This window comes from Psammomys obesus, unplaced genomic scaffold, assembly GCF_907164565.1.
Source record: "Psammomys obesus unplaced genomic scaffold, mPsaObe1.curated_primary_1811, whole genome shotgun sequence".
Classification (NCBI taxonomy): Eukaryota; Metazoa; Chordata; class Mammalia; order Rodentia; family Muridae; genus Psammomys; species Psammomys obesus.
In genome coordinates, this window is record NW_026596120.1 from 8905364 (window position 1) to 8919621 (window position 14258).

The 14258-nt window shown below is 44.4% G+C and overlaps 1 protein-coding gene across 5 annotated transcripts in view; it reads right to left on the minus strand.

Moving 5' to 3' along the window:
* Positions 1-994: 994 nt before the first annotated feature.
* The window catches only part of Pik3cb (phosphatidylinositol-4,5-bisphosphate 3-kinase catalytic subunit beta), a 106036-nt gene continuing 92772 nt past the window's right edge, over positions 995-14258 (minus strand). For all 5 annotated transcript variants that reach the window (XM_055629789.1, XM_055629786.1, XM_055629787.1 and 2 more), the window contains 5 exons: positions 8887-9054; positions 6950-7073; positions 4918-5063; positions 3361-3493; positions 995-2531 (listed from right to left, as the gene is read on the minus strand). In XM_055629789.1, coding sequence (XP_055485764.1) covers positions 2394-2531; positions 3361-3493; positions 4918-5063; positions 6950-7073; positions 8887-9054 — 709 coding nt within the window. In that variant the 3' untranslated portion in view covers positions 995-2393. The remainder of the gene's footprint in view (positions 2532-3360; positions 3494-4917; positions 5064-6949; positions 7074-8886; positions 9055-14258) is intronic.

The window sequence follows — 14258 nt, forward strand, 5'->3', positions numbered from 1 at the left end:
ATAACACATCCTAAAAACCTAATGCTGCTTTAAGAGGGCCTGCTGAGCCAAAGAAGAAATAAGTGCCTCAGTCACTGAAGGGAATAGGAAATAGCTTGTGGGCAGGAAGGATGGCAGGAATATACATATTTCTGAAAAGTAGTTTAGAAAATACTAAAAACCATTTCTACTTGATGGTTCGAGTCAGAGTCTCACATAGCTCAGGCTGACCTCAAATTCACCGTAGCTTGTCCTGAGTGTTGGGATTACAGATACGCAATGCCTGGGCTCCTATCTGACTAACCTGAATAAATTACAGTGAGACAAAGGAACACACACCCAGGGACAAAGAATAATCACTGTCCACAATGTGACTGGATGATCTGCAGAGCTGTGCTGCCTGGCAGTCTGTTTTAACTCTAGCCTAACACACTCCAAATACTGTCACCAAGTCCTCAAGCCAACCAGGAAGGAGGCTGGGCCTTCGGCTCAGAGCCATAGAGAGAAAAGGTGTTATGTAGCAGGCCTGGTATCCAAGCATGAAGAGAAATGTGAAATACAGCTTGCTCAAAGTCAAGGCACTGTTAACCAGGCCCTGTTCAAGCAGACGGATGTATAGCCTAGAGTGTTAACTCATTCTAAAGGCGGCTGGCTTTCTGCCTTCCATCTTCTCTTCTCAGCCAGAGACAAGCAATGCAGCGAGTATGGATGGAGTGCTGCCACCATCTCTGTACTGAGCCACACCAGCCTGGCTTTCCCACGCACATGTGCACATGACCGCAGTACAGCGGAGGTAGGGGAGATGAGGTAATAAGAGCAAACTTAGGCTCTCATCAGTCCAAGAGGCCTTCCAGACTGTCCATGGTGAAGCTAGAAAGCAAGGGGAAGCTGGGCAGAGGTGGAGCCTCAGCCCACTCCTGAGGCTGGTTTGTCCACTGGCGTGGCCACTCTGGGACAGTCCCAGGTTCCAAAGACTCTGTGTTTCCCACAAAGAAGAGGCCCACATGTCCCCAAACAACCGAAACCACCCATTTATTTGACTGAGAACATTTAAGAAGGACAACAAAATTAAACAATCTTTAATAAAATTCCTATAGAAAACTGCAGTCACAGGGCTAGTACTCAGTTGTCTTTCCCATGCCACTGAGGACTGAGGGCTCCCAGTTTTCTTTGGAGAAGCAGTAGTTCCGCTGGATCTTGACAGTGCTTGGAAAGAGCATCCATTTACCGACCAGCCAGTAGTTCCTATTGCACATGTCAGCATCACTCTTCAGCTAGCACCCTAACTATATGGTACCTCAACAAATAAATTAAAGATTTCCACGTGACATGAATCCATTTCAATCTGAACTAATATCATTGAAAAAAAATCACATTATTATACATTTTAATAAATACAGTAAGAACAGCTGGCATATTATTAAAATACTGAAATTTAGGTTTGGAGTTTATTCCATAAATAGATTCCTTTTCATCTGCTCACTTCCTTGGATACATCTGCTCACGTATTGTGTTCTATGAAGTGAACTCTCAGAGCTGCACAGACAAACTGCATTCATATGTGCCTCAGTACAGAAGCAGCTGGAAGAACTGGATCCGCAGTTAACTGAAGAGTAACTTAGGAAAAAGCTCTGCTTTTGTAAAACTTTAAACACAGGATGAGGAACACCAAAGAAACATCTTTTTATATAGAACTCCCACTAGAAATTTTATAAATATATATGCAGCATATATATATATTATATTTGCCCCACCAATAGATTCTCAGCAAGTCTGACTGAAATGATGCTATCATGATAGATAAATATTAACAAAATTAGTGAGTTTTCACAAGTTTAAAATATTTCCTTTGAAAAATAATAAGTTCAACATAATCAATGTAAATTGTAGCTTACACAATTTAAAAAGGGAAGGGAGATGATACCTTTCTTTGAAGGCTCGTTTGGACAATCAGAAGAGCTCCCAGCCCCCAAATGTGATAACTTGTTGGCTGAGTGGCAGCACTTGGTCACAATACTGAAAAGAAGTATTTACACCTCTCTGGTAAAGTACCAAATACTGAAGTAGAAGAGGAGGAGGAGGAGGAGGAGGAGGAGGAGGAGGAGAAAGAGGAGGAAGAGGAGGAGATCCCAAACAGTCCCTAGTAGCATTCCTCGACGTGCAAGGTCAGCAGGAAAGGGTCCTCCATGCTGTTGGGAATATTCATGATGAGTCCTGGAAGCATTTCAGAAACAGAGGGTGACCATCAGGGTGGTTCAGATTCGGCTCTGTGGGACGCCTCGTTCTTGATTTCACTCTGAGCTTCAGGATTTCATTCCCTTTGCATTTCTGACAGGGTCATGTTCAATTTAGTGCAAGTGCAAAATGGAAAGGAACAAACGGACAAGTCCGTCGGGAGACGGCGGAGGCTGGTGCTAAGACCTGTAGTCTTTCCGGACTGTGTGAGCCATCCAGTTCACCTTAGTAGTCCAGCTTTCCCTGAGTGCCTCATCAAACTTCTGTTTAAACTGCTTGAGTGCTTCTTCTTCACTCTTCCCTAAGGCAAGAGAGTCCTGAAAATGAAAGAGAAGCGTTTGTCTTCACACATCCTTCACAGAGACATGCAACTGTCAGTCTACAGGAGGCTGGCTGCTGTGGCCGGCCTCCCCATCTGTCAGACAGAGTTTCCAGTTCTGTGTAAGTGTCATCTGCAGAGCAGGATGAACAAAAAGGAAGGATGACAATATGGCCTTAGCAAGGGCTTTTTGAGGATGAAATTAATTTGTAATTGCTGCAAGACCCAGTCCATTTCTGAGTAATTTTCTCAGTAATTTGCTTTTCTGGTCTGATGACTAAAGGTCCATTAACCCAAGTCAAAGGCAAATTGGTGGACACCAAAGTGGCATGTCTGCATGCCCTTCTACTGTGGAGACATCTAGGTTACAAACTCCTTATGAAACTGCTCCTTCATGTCAATGTCACAGATCTCTTCCCCTTCCTTTGCCTAAACACCAGAGGAAATGACTTTGTTCTGCTTCCTCTGGATGTTTTATTAAAAATAAAAAATAAAAAAAAGACTAAAGGTCGGCATCTCTGAAGTCTTCTTTATAGATTTTTATTACACTTATTTTGTATGCATGGGCATGCCCATGTGTGCTGGGCCCATGCCCATGCAAGTGTGTGTGTGTGTGTTTGTGTGTGTGTGTGTGTGTGTGTTTGAGCGCAAACGCCTGCAGGTTAGAGGAGATCTTAGGGAGTCAGTTCTCTTTCTAGGGACTGAACTGGGATCTTCAGACTTGGCAGCAGGCATTTCTCGCCAGCTCCCTTCAGACATTCTGAGTAGACTTCTAACTGAGCTGTGCCCACAAAGTCCAGGAGGCACACAGAGAAGGGGCTTTTTACCTTAAGATACTGTATGTCTTTGACTGATGTGAGCTCAGGAAGCCCCGCAGTCAACATCAGTGCAAAGAGAGTGATGAAGAGATTCCCATGCCGCCGTAAAATCAGATAAGCGTCTTCACAGCACTGGCGAAACCTTGAGTTGAAGGAGCATCCCAGGAGCATGGTGTTGGAGGGAGACGGGGCATTGTAAAGGAAAACAAGAAGACATCTTTAGGGCTGGGGCATCGCCAAGAGCTTAAGCTTCAACTCATTTGTGCTCCTCTGAGAACAGTCCCAAGAAGACTACAATTTACTTAAAGAAATCATGCTACCGAAAACCATAGGTCTCTCTCTTCAAGTAAAAAATAATTTAAATTCGATGGTAATAGGCAAAGAAACAATCTGGGCTTTTTACTTACCACAAAACATGAAAACATTAAACAAGTGGCAGCTATAATTCCTGAGCATTCGAAACACTCTCTGGGCTCTAGCTTAAATCTTTTCAGTCCCTAAGGCACAGCTGATGATGTGCACCCCTGTCTGTTTGGCTCTTTCTCTCCTTTAAGACCCTAGTGGTCAAGAGCTATCTAACCTGATTCCTACTAAACTAGAAGTGTTACTCTCAGTCTTTACTGAGCATGGAGTCTAGTGTCCACATACATAACCCCTAATCACCAGTTAATTACTTTTGCCCACATTAAAACTTTTGTTTACATTTATTTATTTACTGCATGTGTGTGGATGGAGAATTGGTTCTCTTTGCACCGTGGGATTCTGAGGATCAAACTCAGAAGCCCAAGCTTGGTGGCAAGCAGCATTATCTGCAGAGCCATCTCTTCAACCCCTTTTGTCCACGTTTTAAGATAAAGAAACAGAGGCAAGTGCTAGGGAACATACAAGCAATAATGTCTACTTCAAACCCGGGCTCCTTTACTGTTCCCATACAGAATGACAGTAAAATGCCTGTTTTCCTAGCATCTTACTGTCAAATATCTTAGTAGTTTGGAGATAAAAATTTCTGAAACAGAAAGACAGTAAAAGAAAACACAATGACTTATCAGGTTTCTAGCATTGATTCTCTGGACCTCCCTCCTGGTCACTTCTGAACTGGTGAAGGACGGGGCAGGCGACTCCTCCCTGTCCAGGTCTTCTATTGTCAAACAAAGAATCTCCCAGATCAAAACAGTCCTCAGCGTCAGCTGTCTGCTTACAGAATGCAGAGGCAGCAGGGAGGCTCGCCTCTGGGCTGCCTGTGGGGATTACTCTGAGTGTGTTTAGTCCGAGGGGGCAGGAGCTGTCAGTCCCTGGTGGGACTTGGGAGGACGGGAACTAGGCAGCAACACCCATTGTTCTCTGCTCCTTGGCTGTGGACACAAGGTGACCCACTCCCTCCTCGAGCTCCTGCTACTCTGACTTCCCCACAACTAAACTGTGAACTAAAATAAGCCCTTTCTCCTTTAAGCTGCTCTTGTTGGGGTATTTTATCACAGCAACAGGAAAGTAACTGAACAGTTGGGGAATGTGAGCTCGCTGGTCAGAGAACTGGTAGATACTTCTTGACACAGGGGTGGTACTCACCTGCCAAATTTTTCTGTGTTTCCAGTTTTTCCTTGTTGAATAACGTGAATGAAGTCATATGTAAGAATAAAGGGTACTCGTTCCCTTTTAATGCCAAATTTAGATTTGAAATTTCCAAGAATATGTCCAAAATCTATGTGGAAGAGCTGTAAAACAAATGAGATTTTATTTTTTGTGAGTTTCAAATATTTCAATTTGGTATGACTTCTGTAGTGTTAAGGCCCAATTTAACAATCCTCCCGCTTGAGTCATTAACCTGATCACAGCCTACACAGGATCGCAACCTGAGGTACTGTGGGTGCTTAGCGGCTCTGGTCTCTACCCTAGGTGCTGTAGCACCACGCCTCACCCCTCCTTACAACAGCTGCAACTGTATCTCTGCAAATGGCAAACATTTCAGGGGAGTATCAACTCAATTGAAAATTTCTGGTTTAGACTGGTTTTGGTGGATATCCCTGGCAGCCTCCCGAGAAAAGATGCAAAGAAAGGAAAACATGGCGGCATGGGTCTGTAATGTCACTTCTCAGAAGGCCATAGTGGGAGGATGAGAGGTTGGGGCCAGTGAAAACCTGTTTAAAAAAGGCACAACAGAAACAGTACAGATGAGGTCCAGCTCTTGAGACCTTGAATGTTTGAAAGTGTCTATTCCTGGGCCAGATGTGATAGCATACACTTTAACCCCAGCACTTGGGAGACAAAAGTAGGTGATTTCTGTGAGTCTGAGGTCAGCCTCGTCTATACATAGTGAGTTACAAAACAGCCAGGGCTACACAGTTAAGATCCTGCATTTAAAAAAAAAAAAACAACTATTCCAGGGCTGGTGAGATGGCTCAGTGGGTCCAGGAGCTTGCTACTAAGCCTGATGACCTTAGTTTGATTCCCCACAAACATATGCACAAAATAGATGTAATTTGAAAAGAACATCTTATACTTGCTTGCTTACTGAAGAAGATTAGAACCACCTATCTTCTAAGTTTAAAAAAAAAGCATTGTGGGCTGGGCGTGGTGGTGTGGAGTAGAGGCACGTGGATCTCTGAGAATTCCAGGCTAACTTGGTCTACAAAGCAAGTCCAGAAGACTAACTTTTACTGTTTTAAAGAAATTTCCAACACAGCTGTTGAAAAACTCTGAACTGACGCCCACTTCCACAGATGTGCAGCGGCACAAACACACCACGCAAAATAAATACAATTCAAAAACGTAAGGAAGAATAACTCAGTCATTCTGATTCCGAACTCTGGCACGCAGGCGGCTATGTTCGTGAGAAGTCCCTTCATTAGATCCAATCGAATTCTTTCAAGCATCTCTGTAACTCCAGTCTCAGGGGAGCTGCCACACTCTTCCCCCTTCCATAGGCACCGGACATGCACATGTACACAAACATACATACAGGCAAAATATCCACAGACAGAATAAATTGAAAAAAGACAAGAAATGATTCAAGGTACTCCATCTTGATTGTTTTCTTTTCTTCAGCACTGGTTACTTCCTTTTAAAGGTTTTATTTATTTTGTTTCATTGGTATAGAGTGTTTTGCCTATATGTTGTATGTGCAGCGCATGCATGCCTGGTGTCCACACTACCCGAAGATGTCAAATCTGGAACTGGAGTTCCTGACAGCTGTGAGCCACCGGTTGGGTGCTGGGAAAGGAACCTGGGTCCTCTGGTAGAACAGCACTCTTAACTGCTGAGCCATCTCTCAAGCCCCCAAACTGGTTATTTTCTGAACTTTTCACTTACTGAGCTTGAGACAGGGTCTCAAACAAGCAATTCTCTTGCCTCAGTCTTCTGAGTGCTGTGATTACAGGTACAAACCATTACACCAGGCCCAAGCAGAAACTCTCACAATGAAAGGACAAGCCACTTTTAAATAACAGCAACGGTTAGACATTTAACTAAATGCTTACCACCAAATTCCAGACAAATAACAGGAAAAGCAAGTAGTTTCTGAAGGGAGGTTGGTAGGAAGGTGAAAGAAAAGACAAAGCACAAGTTGCCATCACTGCAGCCCACAGCCTCTGTGGCAGCTTACCTGGCCAGTTTTTTTCACCATGATGTTGTCACTGTGCCTGTCACCGATACCAAGGACATAAGAAGCTACACAGTAGCCAGCACAGGACAGGGTAAACTCCTCAATCGCTCGGTCCAGGTCATCCCTGGAGACAGACAACAGGAGCAAAAGGAGTTAGGCCTCTAGTGTGGGGGATGCATCCTAAGCCACAGGGCTACTCGGGGAAGGCAGAGCACCAAGCTGCCACCGCCAAGTGAGCACTCGGTGCTGGGAGGGCAGATGAGTCAGGCTGGCTTCTGATGCTGCCCAGCTGAGCCTTGGCCATTTGAATCCCTGTGACCTTGCAGTCCTGTTTCAGAAGGGCTTAACCTTACATGAATGGTACTGTGAGATGCCTCGGGTTTTGTGGATCATCCTGGGGCCTGGGAACATTTTTGTCAGCTTTTGTTTTGGTTTTTAGCTTTTAAAGGCAAGGTCTTACTCTACAGCCAGGCTAGCACAAAAATCACCAAAGAGTTCGACTGACCTTGCACCCATGGCAATTGTCTTCTCTCTCAGACTTTTAAATGCTGAGATTACAGGAGAAAGCCATTCCAGTCAGGGTGACCTCAGATTAGAATCCTGGCTTCAGAGCCTCAATCAGAAATGAGGATACAGACCCTTCACAGAAAGCTGTAAGTTTGAAATCGATCTGATTCTCACATGAAAGTCCCTGAACAATGTGAATGATGGAATTTAAATATAATTTTAACTTAGTATTTGACCAAAAATACTAAGAAAGCACTTCCCTTCATAGTGAAATCTTTATTTCCTAGAATAGTGATGTCCATCACTCTAACCATAAATAACACTATTATTCTTACAGCATTACTGAAGCAGGGTCTTATTGCTATCTAGCTCAGGATGCCTCTGGACTTTTGATTTTTCTGCCTCTACCACCGGAATCCTGAGGTACGGGCATGTGCCATTTAGGTGTCTGTGATCCTAGGGATCAAACCCAGGTATTTGCAAATACTAGGAAAGCATTCTACCAACTGTAACAGCCCAGGAACAAGATTATAAATATTTTTCTTTTAGTTTGGAGGGATCATAGGCTATGCTCATAAAAGTAACCTATTAGGGCTGGAAGATGGCCTCGCAGAGAAGAGCATTTGCTGCTCTCCTCGAGGGTCTGAGTTTGGTTCCTAGCACCCACAGAGGGTGGTTCACAGCGGCCTGTAACTCCAGCTCCAGGACATCTGAAACCCTCTTCTGGACTCCAGGGGTACCTGTACTCCTGTGCGCATGTGTACACACAGGCACATGTGTACACTTAATTAAAAATAACCGTAAGGGCAGCACATGCCTTTGAGCCCAGCACTTAAGAGGCAGAGGCAGGAAGATCTCTGTGGTCTATGGAGTGAGATCAAGGACAGCCAGGACTCCAGGGATACCCAACCTTCAAAACCAAACAAACATATCTTTTAAAGGATTAACCTATTAGAAGGCTAAGTTCATAAAGTAACATAATTTGATGCATGTGAACAACAATGTCAATCCACTGTCTTAAAAACACACTCGGACACACTGAAGAGCTTCTAGCCTTTAAGATAAAAGGTTGCTAGGAACTGACCTCAGGACCCCTGGGTAAGCAGCCATCTCTCCAGGCACCAAGTTTTAATTATTATTATTATTATTATTATTTTGAGATAGGGTTTCTCTCTCTGTATCCTGGGCCAGGCTGGCCTCTAACTCACAATGATCCGCTTCCGCCTGCCTCTGCCTCCCTGAGTTCTGGGATTAAGGGCATGCACCACCATGTCTGGCTAAGTTTTGATATTTTAGTAAGGCCCATGAGGCATTCTGTGCTGAGTGAGGTGAAAATACAGTACAAACATTCCCTGTGAGCAGTCAGGCTTCTGTCGGGTCACGATGATCTCTGTGAGTGCTCACACAGGGAAATGATGGCGCACACTCACCCAGAATTGTACTCCTTGAGCCAGTTCAGGAGCGCGTCTTTGTTGAAGGCTGCTGTGGCAGCCACGTTGCTACTGTTCAGCTGAATGTCAGCGATTGTCTCAGAGGTGCTCACAACCTCAATGAGGCCAGAGCGATCTCCTGTTGCTAAACAGCCATAGGGGAGCATCCTGAAAGGGAAAAGTAGACACAAGGGGCCATGTTTTCCATGAGAGAAAACACTCGTTTTTTTAAGTTTTTCCTTTGATTTGGAAGAAGAGTTTTATTGTTGGCAGACTTGTCATTACTTAGTAACTCCATATGGAAAATAGAAGTTCTCTCTATCTTTTGCTAGAGCATAAAGCCTGGGCCAACAGATGGAACGGTTTACCAGAATGCTAATGCTGCAAAACTAAATGCATCATTTGCTATATAATTACGCTTGTGAAATATTCGGTCTGCACTGACAGACAGAAGCACATCAGATAAACAAGAAGTCACTCCTTTTTACTCTAAGTCTTCAGAACCAAAATATTTTTTTTCCCCCATGAGACAGAGTTTCTCTGTGTTGTCATGGCTGTCCTGGCACTCACTCTGTAAAGCAGACTGGCCTCAAACTCAACAGATCCTCCTGAGTGCTGGGATTAAAGGCATGCCACCAACACCCAGCTTTCTCCAATTTTCTGAAAACTATAACAAGGGTAACTTTTAGAGAGGCAAGGCGGCTCAGTGGGTAAAGGTACTTGATGCCAAGCCTAACGACTGAATTCAGCGCCTGGGACCAACACGATGGAAGGTGAGAACAGAACCTGCAAGTTGACCTCTGATCTCCAGGCACATGCCTCACTCGGGTCATGCACATTACACAATTTTTTAAAGAGTTACTGGTGCTGGGCATGGTGGCACATGCCAGAAGTGGCAGTGTTTGGGGGTGGAAATTTGAAGTTCAAGGTTAGCCTTGACTACATAGCAAGTTCAAGGGCAGCGTCAGAGAAAGAAGAGGAAGTTGGTAATGGAGTGTTGCATCTTGGGAGGTTCAAGTAAACGTTAAATTACCTACAGAAAATAGAAACAAAGCAGGGCATGGTGGCACCTGGCTATAAGAGTCACCCCTGGTTACACAGCAAGTTCAAGGCCAGCCTGGGCTATATGAGATGCCAGCCCAAACAACCAACCAAAGGACAGAATGTAGGGTTCAGCAAATGCTGGGTGCAGCTACGAGGCACATGTTCTATAAATGCCAGATATGATTCAGTCATGAGCAGTCCCTACTCTCACTGAACTTATGAAGCACAAGGAACGATGTGAATGTGGTCTTGATGGGGAGATGCCCCGGCAGGAGCCCCAAATCACCTCTGTGGGAGGGGGGAGAGATGGCTCAGCTGTTAAAAGAACCTGCTGCTCTAACAGAGGACAGAAGCTTGGTTCCCAGTTCCCAACAACCTATAACTCCAGCTCCAGAGGGTCTGATGCCCTATTCTGGCCTCGGAGGGCACCTGTATTCACATGCAGACATATACAAATACACATAATTTAAAATCTAAAAGTCTTTTAAAAATGTAAGATCAAGAGGTGGCTCAGCGGGTAAAAATGCTTGCTATGCAAGTGTGAGGAGCTCAGTTCAGATCTCACAAAATCTACATAAAAAGCTGAGTGTGATGGGGAGACATGGATGGGGGGATTAATGGGGCTTGATGGCCAGCAACCTAACTCCAGGTCCAGCAAGAGATCCTCTTTCAAAGTAATAACGTAGAGCCTGGTAGGTGGATAGCTGGCTTTCTCCTCTGGCCTCTCTGTGAGTGTCGTTAAGTCCTTGTCCAGAGAACTAAAGGATTGTCTGATCTACACAATAAGATTAAGGCCAACCTGGGCAACTTAGAAAAGGCTTCTGTTTTACTAAAGACTTTTTGAGGAGAAGCTAGGACAGGACTAGGCAGGACATCTGAGCAAAGTGAGAAAAAGATGAGCCATGTTGAAAAGTCAGCATGAGGTCCTGCATGCAGCTCATGTCAGGATTAGAGACAAGAAAAAAAAAAAAAAAAAAAAACAAGTGTGGGGGAGAATGAGTTCATTAGTGTGTATAGCAGTTAGATAAAAGGAGAGCATTAAGTATTAGCTTCTAAAATTACTTCCAAAAAAGAATTATTGCATATTCCTTTAAATGAGAGCAATACTGCCAAATTACATTCTGGCAGAATGAAATACTGATGAACTAATTTAGACCTACATTATTAACTTACTTCTCTTTTTTTAACAAAAAACAAGGAGCACTGTATTTTTACTAGTGCCTGCCAGCCCATTGTGACACAACCCATGCAAAGCAAACACTGTTGGGTTAAAGTGCACTTTCTTGCTTTCCTGCGCCCTGTCATCCCACTTACAGCCCAAACTGGGCACAAGTCCAACAACTTCCTCTTCAAAAGCAAGCAATGATGAAAGCAATCAGTGACTTAAGGATGGGACATTCACAATGGGAAGGAAAAAACATCCTCATCTGAAAGACAGTTTGACAGAAGTCATGCTGGGGACAAACTTAGCCGCCCTCCCTAATCATTGCATCAGGGCCTCCTTTGCCATGAGCACCTAGTCTTTATAAAGGACATGACAACACTTTTAACATTTACCTTCCTTTCTCACACTCTCTGACCTAAGGACAATGCTACCTTCCTGGGAAAGCAAGGACTCTGGCCTGAGACACACTGAATTAGAAAGAGGACAGTGGTAGCCCTTTCTCTCCCCTTTATCACACCAATGCAAGCCTGGGTAGCACCTCTACCTACTGCCAAAGGTCAGGGTGCAGACTCCCCCTTTACCTAGTGTCTGCATTATTCTCACATGCTTCTTGCACCCTAACCCTCTCTTAGAAGTGAATAAATTCCACCAGTAGAGCTAGCCACAGTGGCACACACCTTTAATGACAGCACTTGGGAGGCAGAGGCAGGTGGATCTCTGTGAGCCTGAGACCAGCCTGTCTACAGAGTGAGTTCCAGGACAGCCAGAGCTACAGAACAGAGTCCCTGTTCCCCTCGACTGCCCCCCAAAGTTCCATCACTAAAAATTCAGATGTACAACTACCCATTTTTTAATTTTTTTATTTATATGGGACAAGGTACACAGAGGACTGTCAAGTCTACCAAATGTCATATAGATTTAAGGTTGACAACTTTTCAGTTGACAGGAGAAGCTAACTGACTGTTAAGCAAAAAAACAAGGTATCTCAACATATATATGCCTTATAAATGTTCTACTTTTGACATAAAAGACAGAGTATCATGAGAAAACAAGAGAAAATTTAAGTGCACATAAGTATTTTTGTTACAGTTCTAAAATAGTAACATATAGGAGGTACCAAATATTTGACATTAACTGAAAAGTGTGTGCTGCCCCAAAGAAAAACAAACACAACAGGCACGCTGGAGCACAGCTATTTATAGAAACAGTAGAGAAGGTTTTGTGAGAAAGAGATAGGAGTTTGAAAGAACTCAAAGCCCTTCACTTAAAGGAGGTGGGGGTCAGAGGACAAAATGCCAGCAATATCCCACTGGACACTCACTGCTTCCTACTGCACAGGAACTAAGTGCGCCTCCAGCCATCCCCACGGCCTCTTTATCTGAGGTTACAGTCAAGTTCATGAAGCTAAATGCATGACAACTCTAGGTGGAATAAACAAGATCAAAATGTAGAGAAAATAACTGGATTGGAATTTTCTTTCTTTCTCTCTCTTTCTTTACATTTTTAATTTTTTCAAGGTAGGGTTTCTCCTGTAGCCGTGAACTCACAGAGATTTGCCTGTCTCTGGAGTTTTCAATTAGGCTGATGGGACGAAGAAATCAGTTTTCAGCTCAGGCTTTGTAACTCAGAAAGGCCCATCCTCTGGCCAAACCTGCCATTAGTAATGGATCACCCAGTAGTCTCTGATAAGGAGGAAAACACAAAGGAGTCACCCAACCAGAGTTGGAAATTTCTTTTGTGATGGGATCTGTCGGTTTGAATGTGAATGGCTCCCATAGGCTCACGTTCTAGTGATTGGACTCCAGTTGGTGGAATTGTAAGGGAAGGATTAGGAGGTGTGGCCCTAAAGGAGGTGTGTCACTGGGGTGGGGGTGGGGGTGGGCTTTGAGGTTTCCAAAGACTCTGGCTATTCCCAGTTAGTGCTCTCTCGGCTTCCTGTTTGCTGTTCCAAGTGTAAGCTTTTAACTCTTCCTGTGACCATGCCTTAACTCCATAACCATGGACTCTAACCCTCGGAAACTGCATGCCCAGTTAAAGGCTTTCTTTTATAAAATGCCTTGGCCACACTGTTTTTATCACACCAGTAAGTAACTAGTATAGGATCCAATCAGTAAGATCACTTTCTGTGGTTTCTTCTAAATAGGAGAATCGATGAACTTTTAGGATGGGCCGGAGAGTGTTTTTAAGCACTGCTGGTAACTGTGCTGTGGGAGTACACCAATAGCTACTGACAGTTCTGTAAAGACAAGGCTGTGCACCAGTAAAAGGTTATTTACCAGATTAGGTAGCCCATGTCCTACAGCGTGCATGGTTCTTAAGCAGAGGTTCATTTACTGAATGGTAAATACTGACCATCAACTGGTTTGAAGGAAGAAAACATCTACAGCATTGGTGAGGCACACCTTGGGTTGTGCCTGGGAGGGTGTTGCCAGTGAGGATTAACTGACAGGAAGGAGGTGCCTGCATGTGGGCGGCATTATCCCATATGCTGTGCTCTGGGACAGATCAAGAAAAGGAAAGGAAGAAAGCCAACGGAATGCTGCCACTCCCTTGGGCTCTGCTTCCTGATCTGCAGGAGTGAGGAGGGGACCTGTGCCTTCCAAGGCCAGGAGCTGGTCTTGCCCCTGTGAGTCCCCAGAATCAGTGAACCCAATAAGCCTTTCTTCCCTAACTCTGCCTCATGCTAAGGTATTGTGTCTGAGCATTTCAGTGTCTCCCCTCCGTCATGCACTTGGGGACTGAGTTCGGGCACTGGGTTTGTACTGCACTTTTACCCACTGAGATACCTCACGGCTCCTAAGTTGCTTCTTGGTAGGAATCTGGTCACAACAACAACAAACCAAGATGCTCAACCCTCTGCCTGGGATGTCTTCCTAATGAGTGGTTAAGCCAAAAAGAAAAAAGAAAAGCTGCCATTCACACATAGCAGTTAATCACACATCCCTAAGTTAAAGGAAAATACATTATATATGGTGACTGCTGGGTCCTTTTTAAAAGGTTTGAGACGGGGTCACAGAGCTAAAAGAGGTGGGCACATGTCCCCACCCCTAATCCAGAAGCAATCTCCAACTGATAACCACTTGCAAATGGACATTTAGTTTCCCCCAAGGGAGTCTCACTGGGGAAATAAACTACTCTTAGGGGTAGGCTGCATCGCCATCTG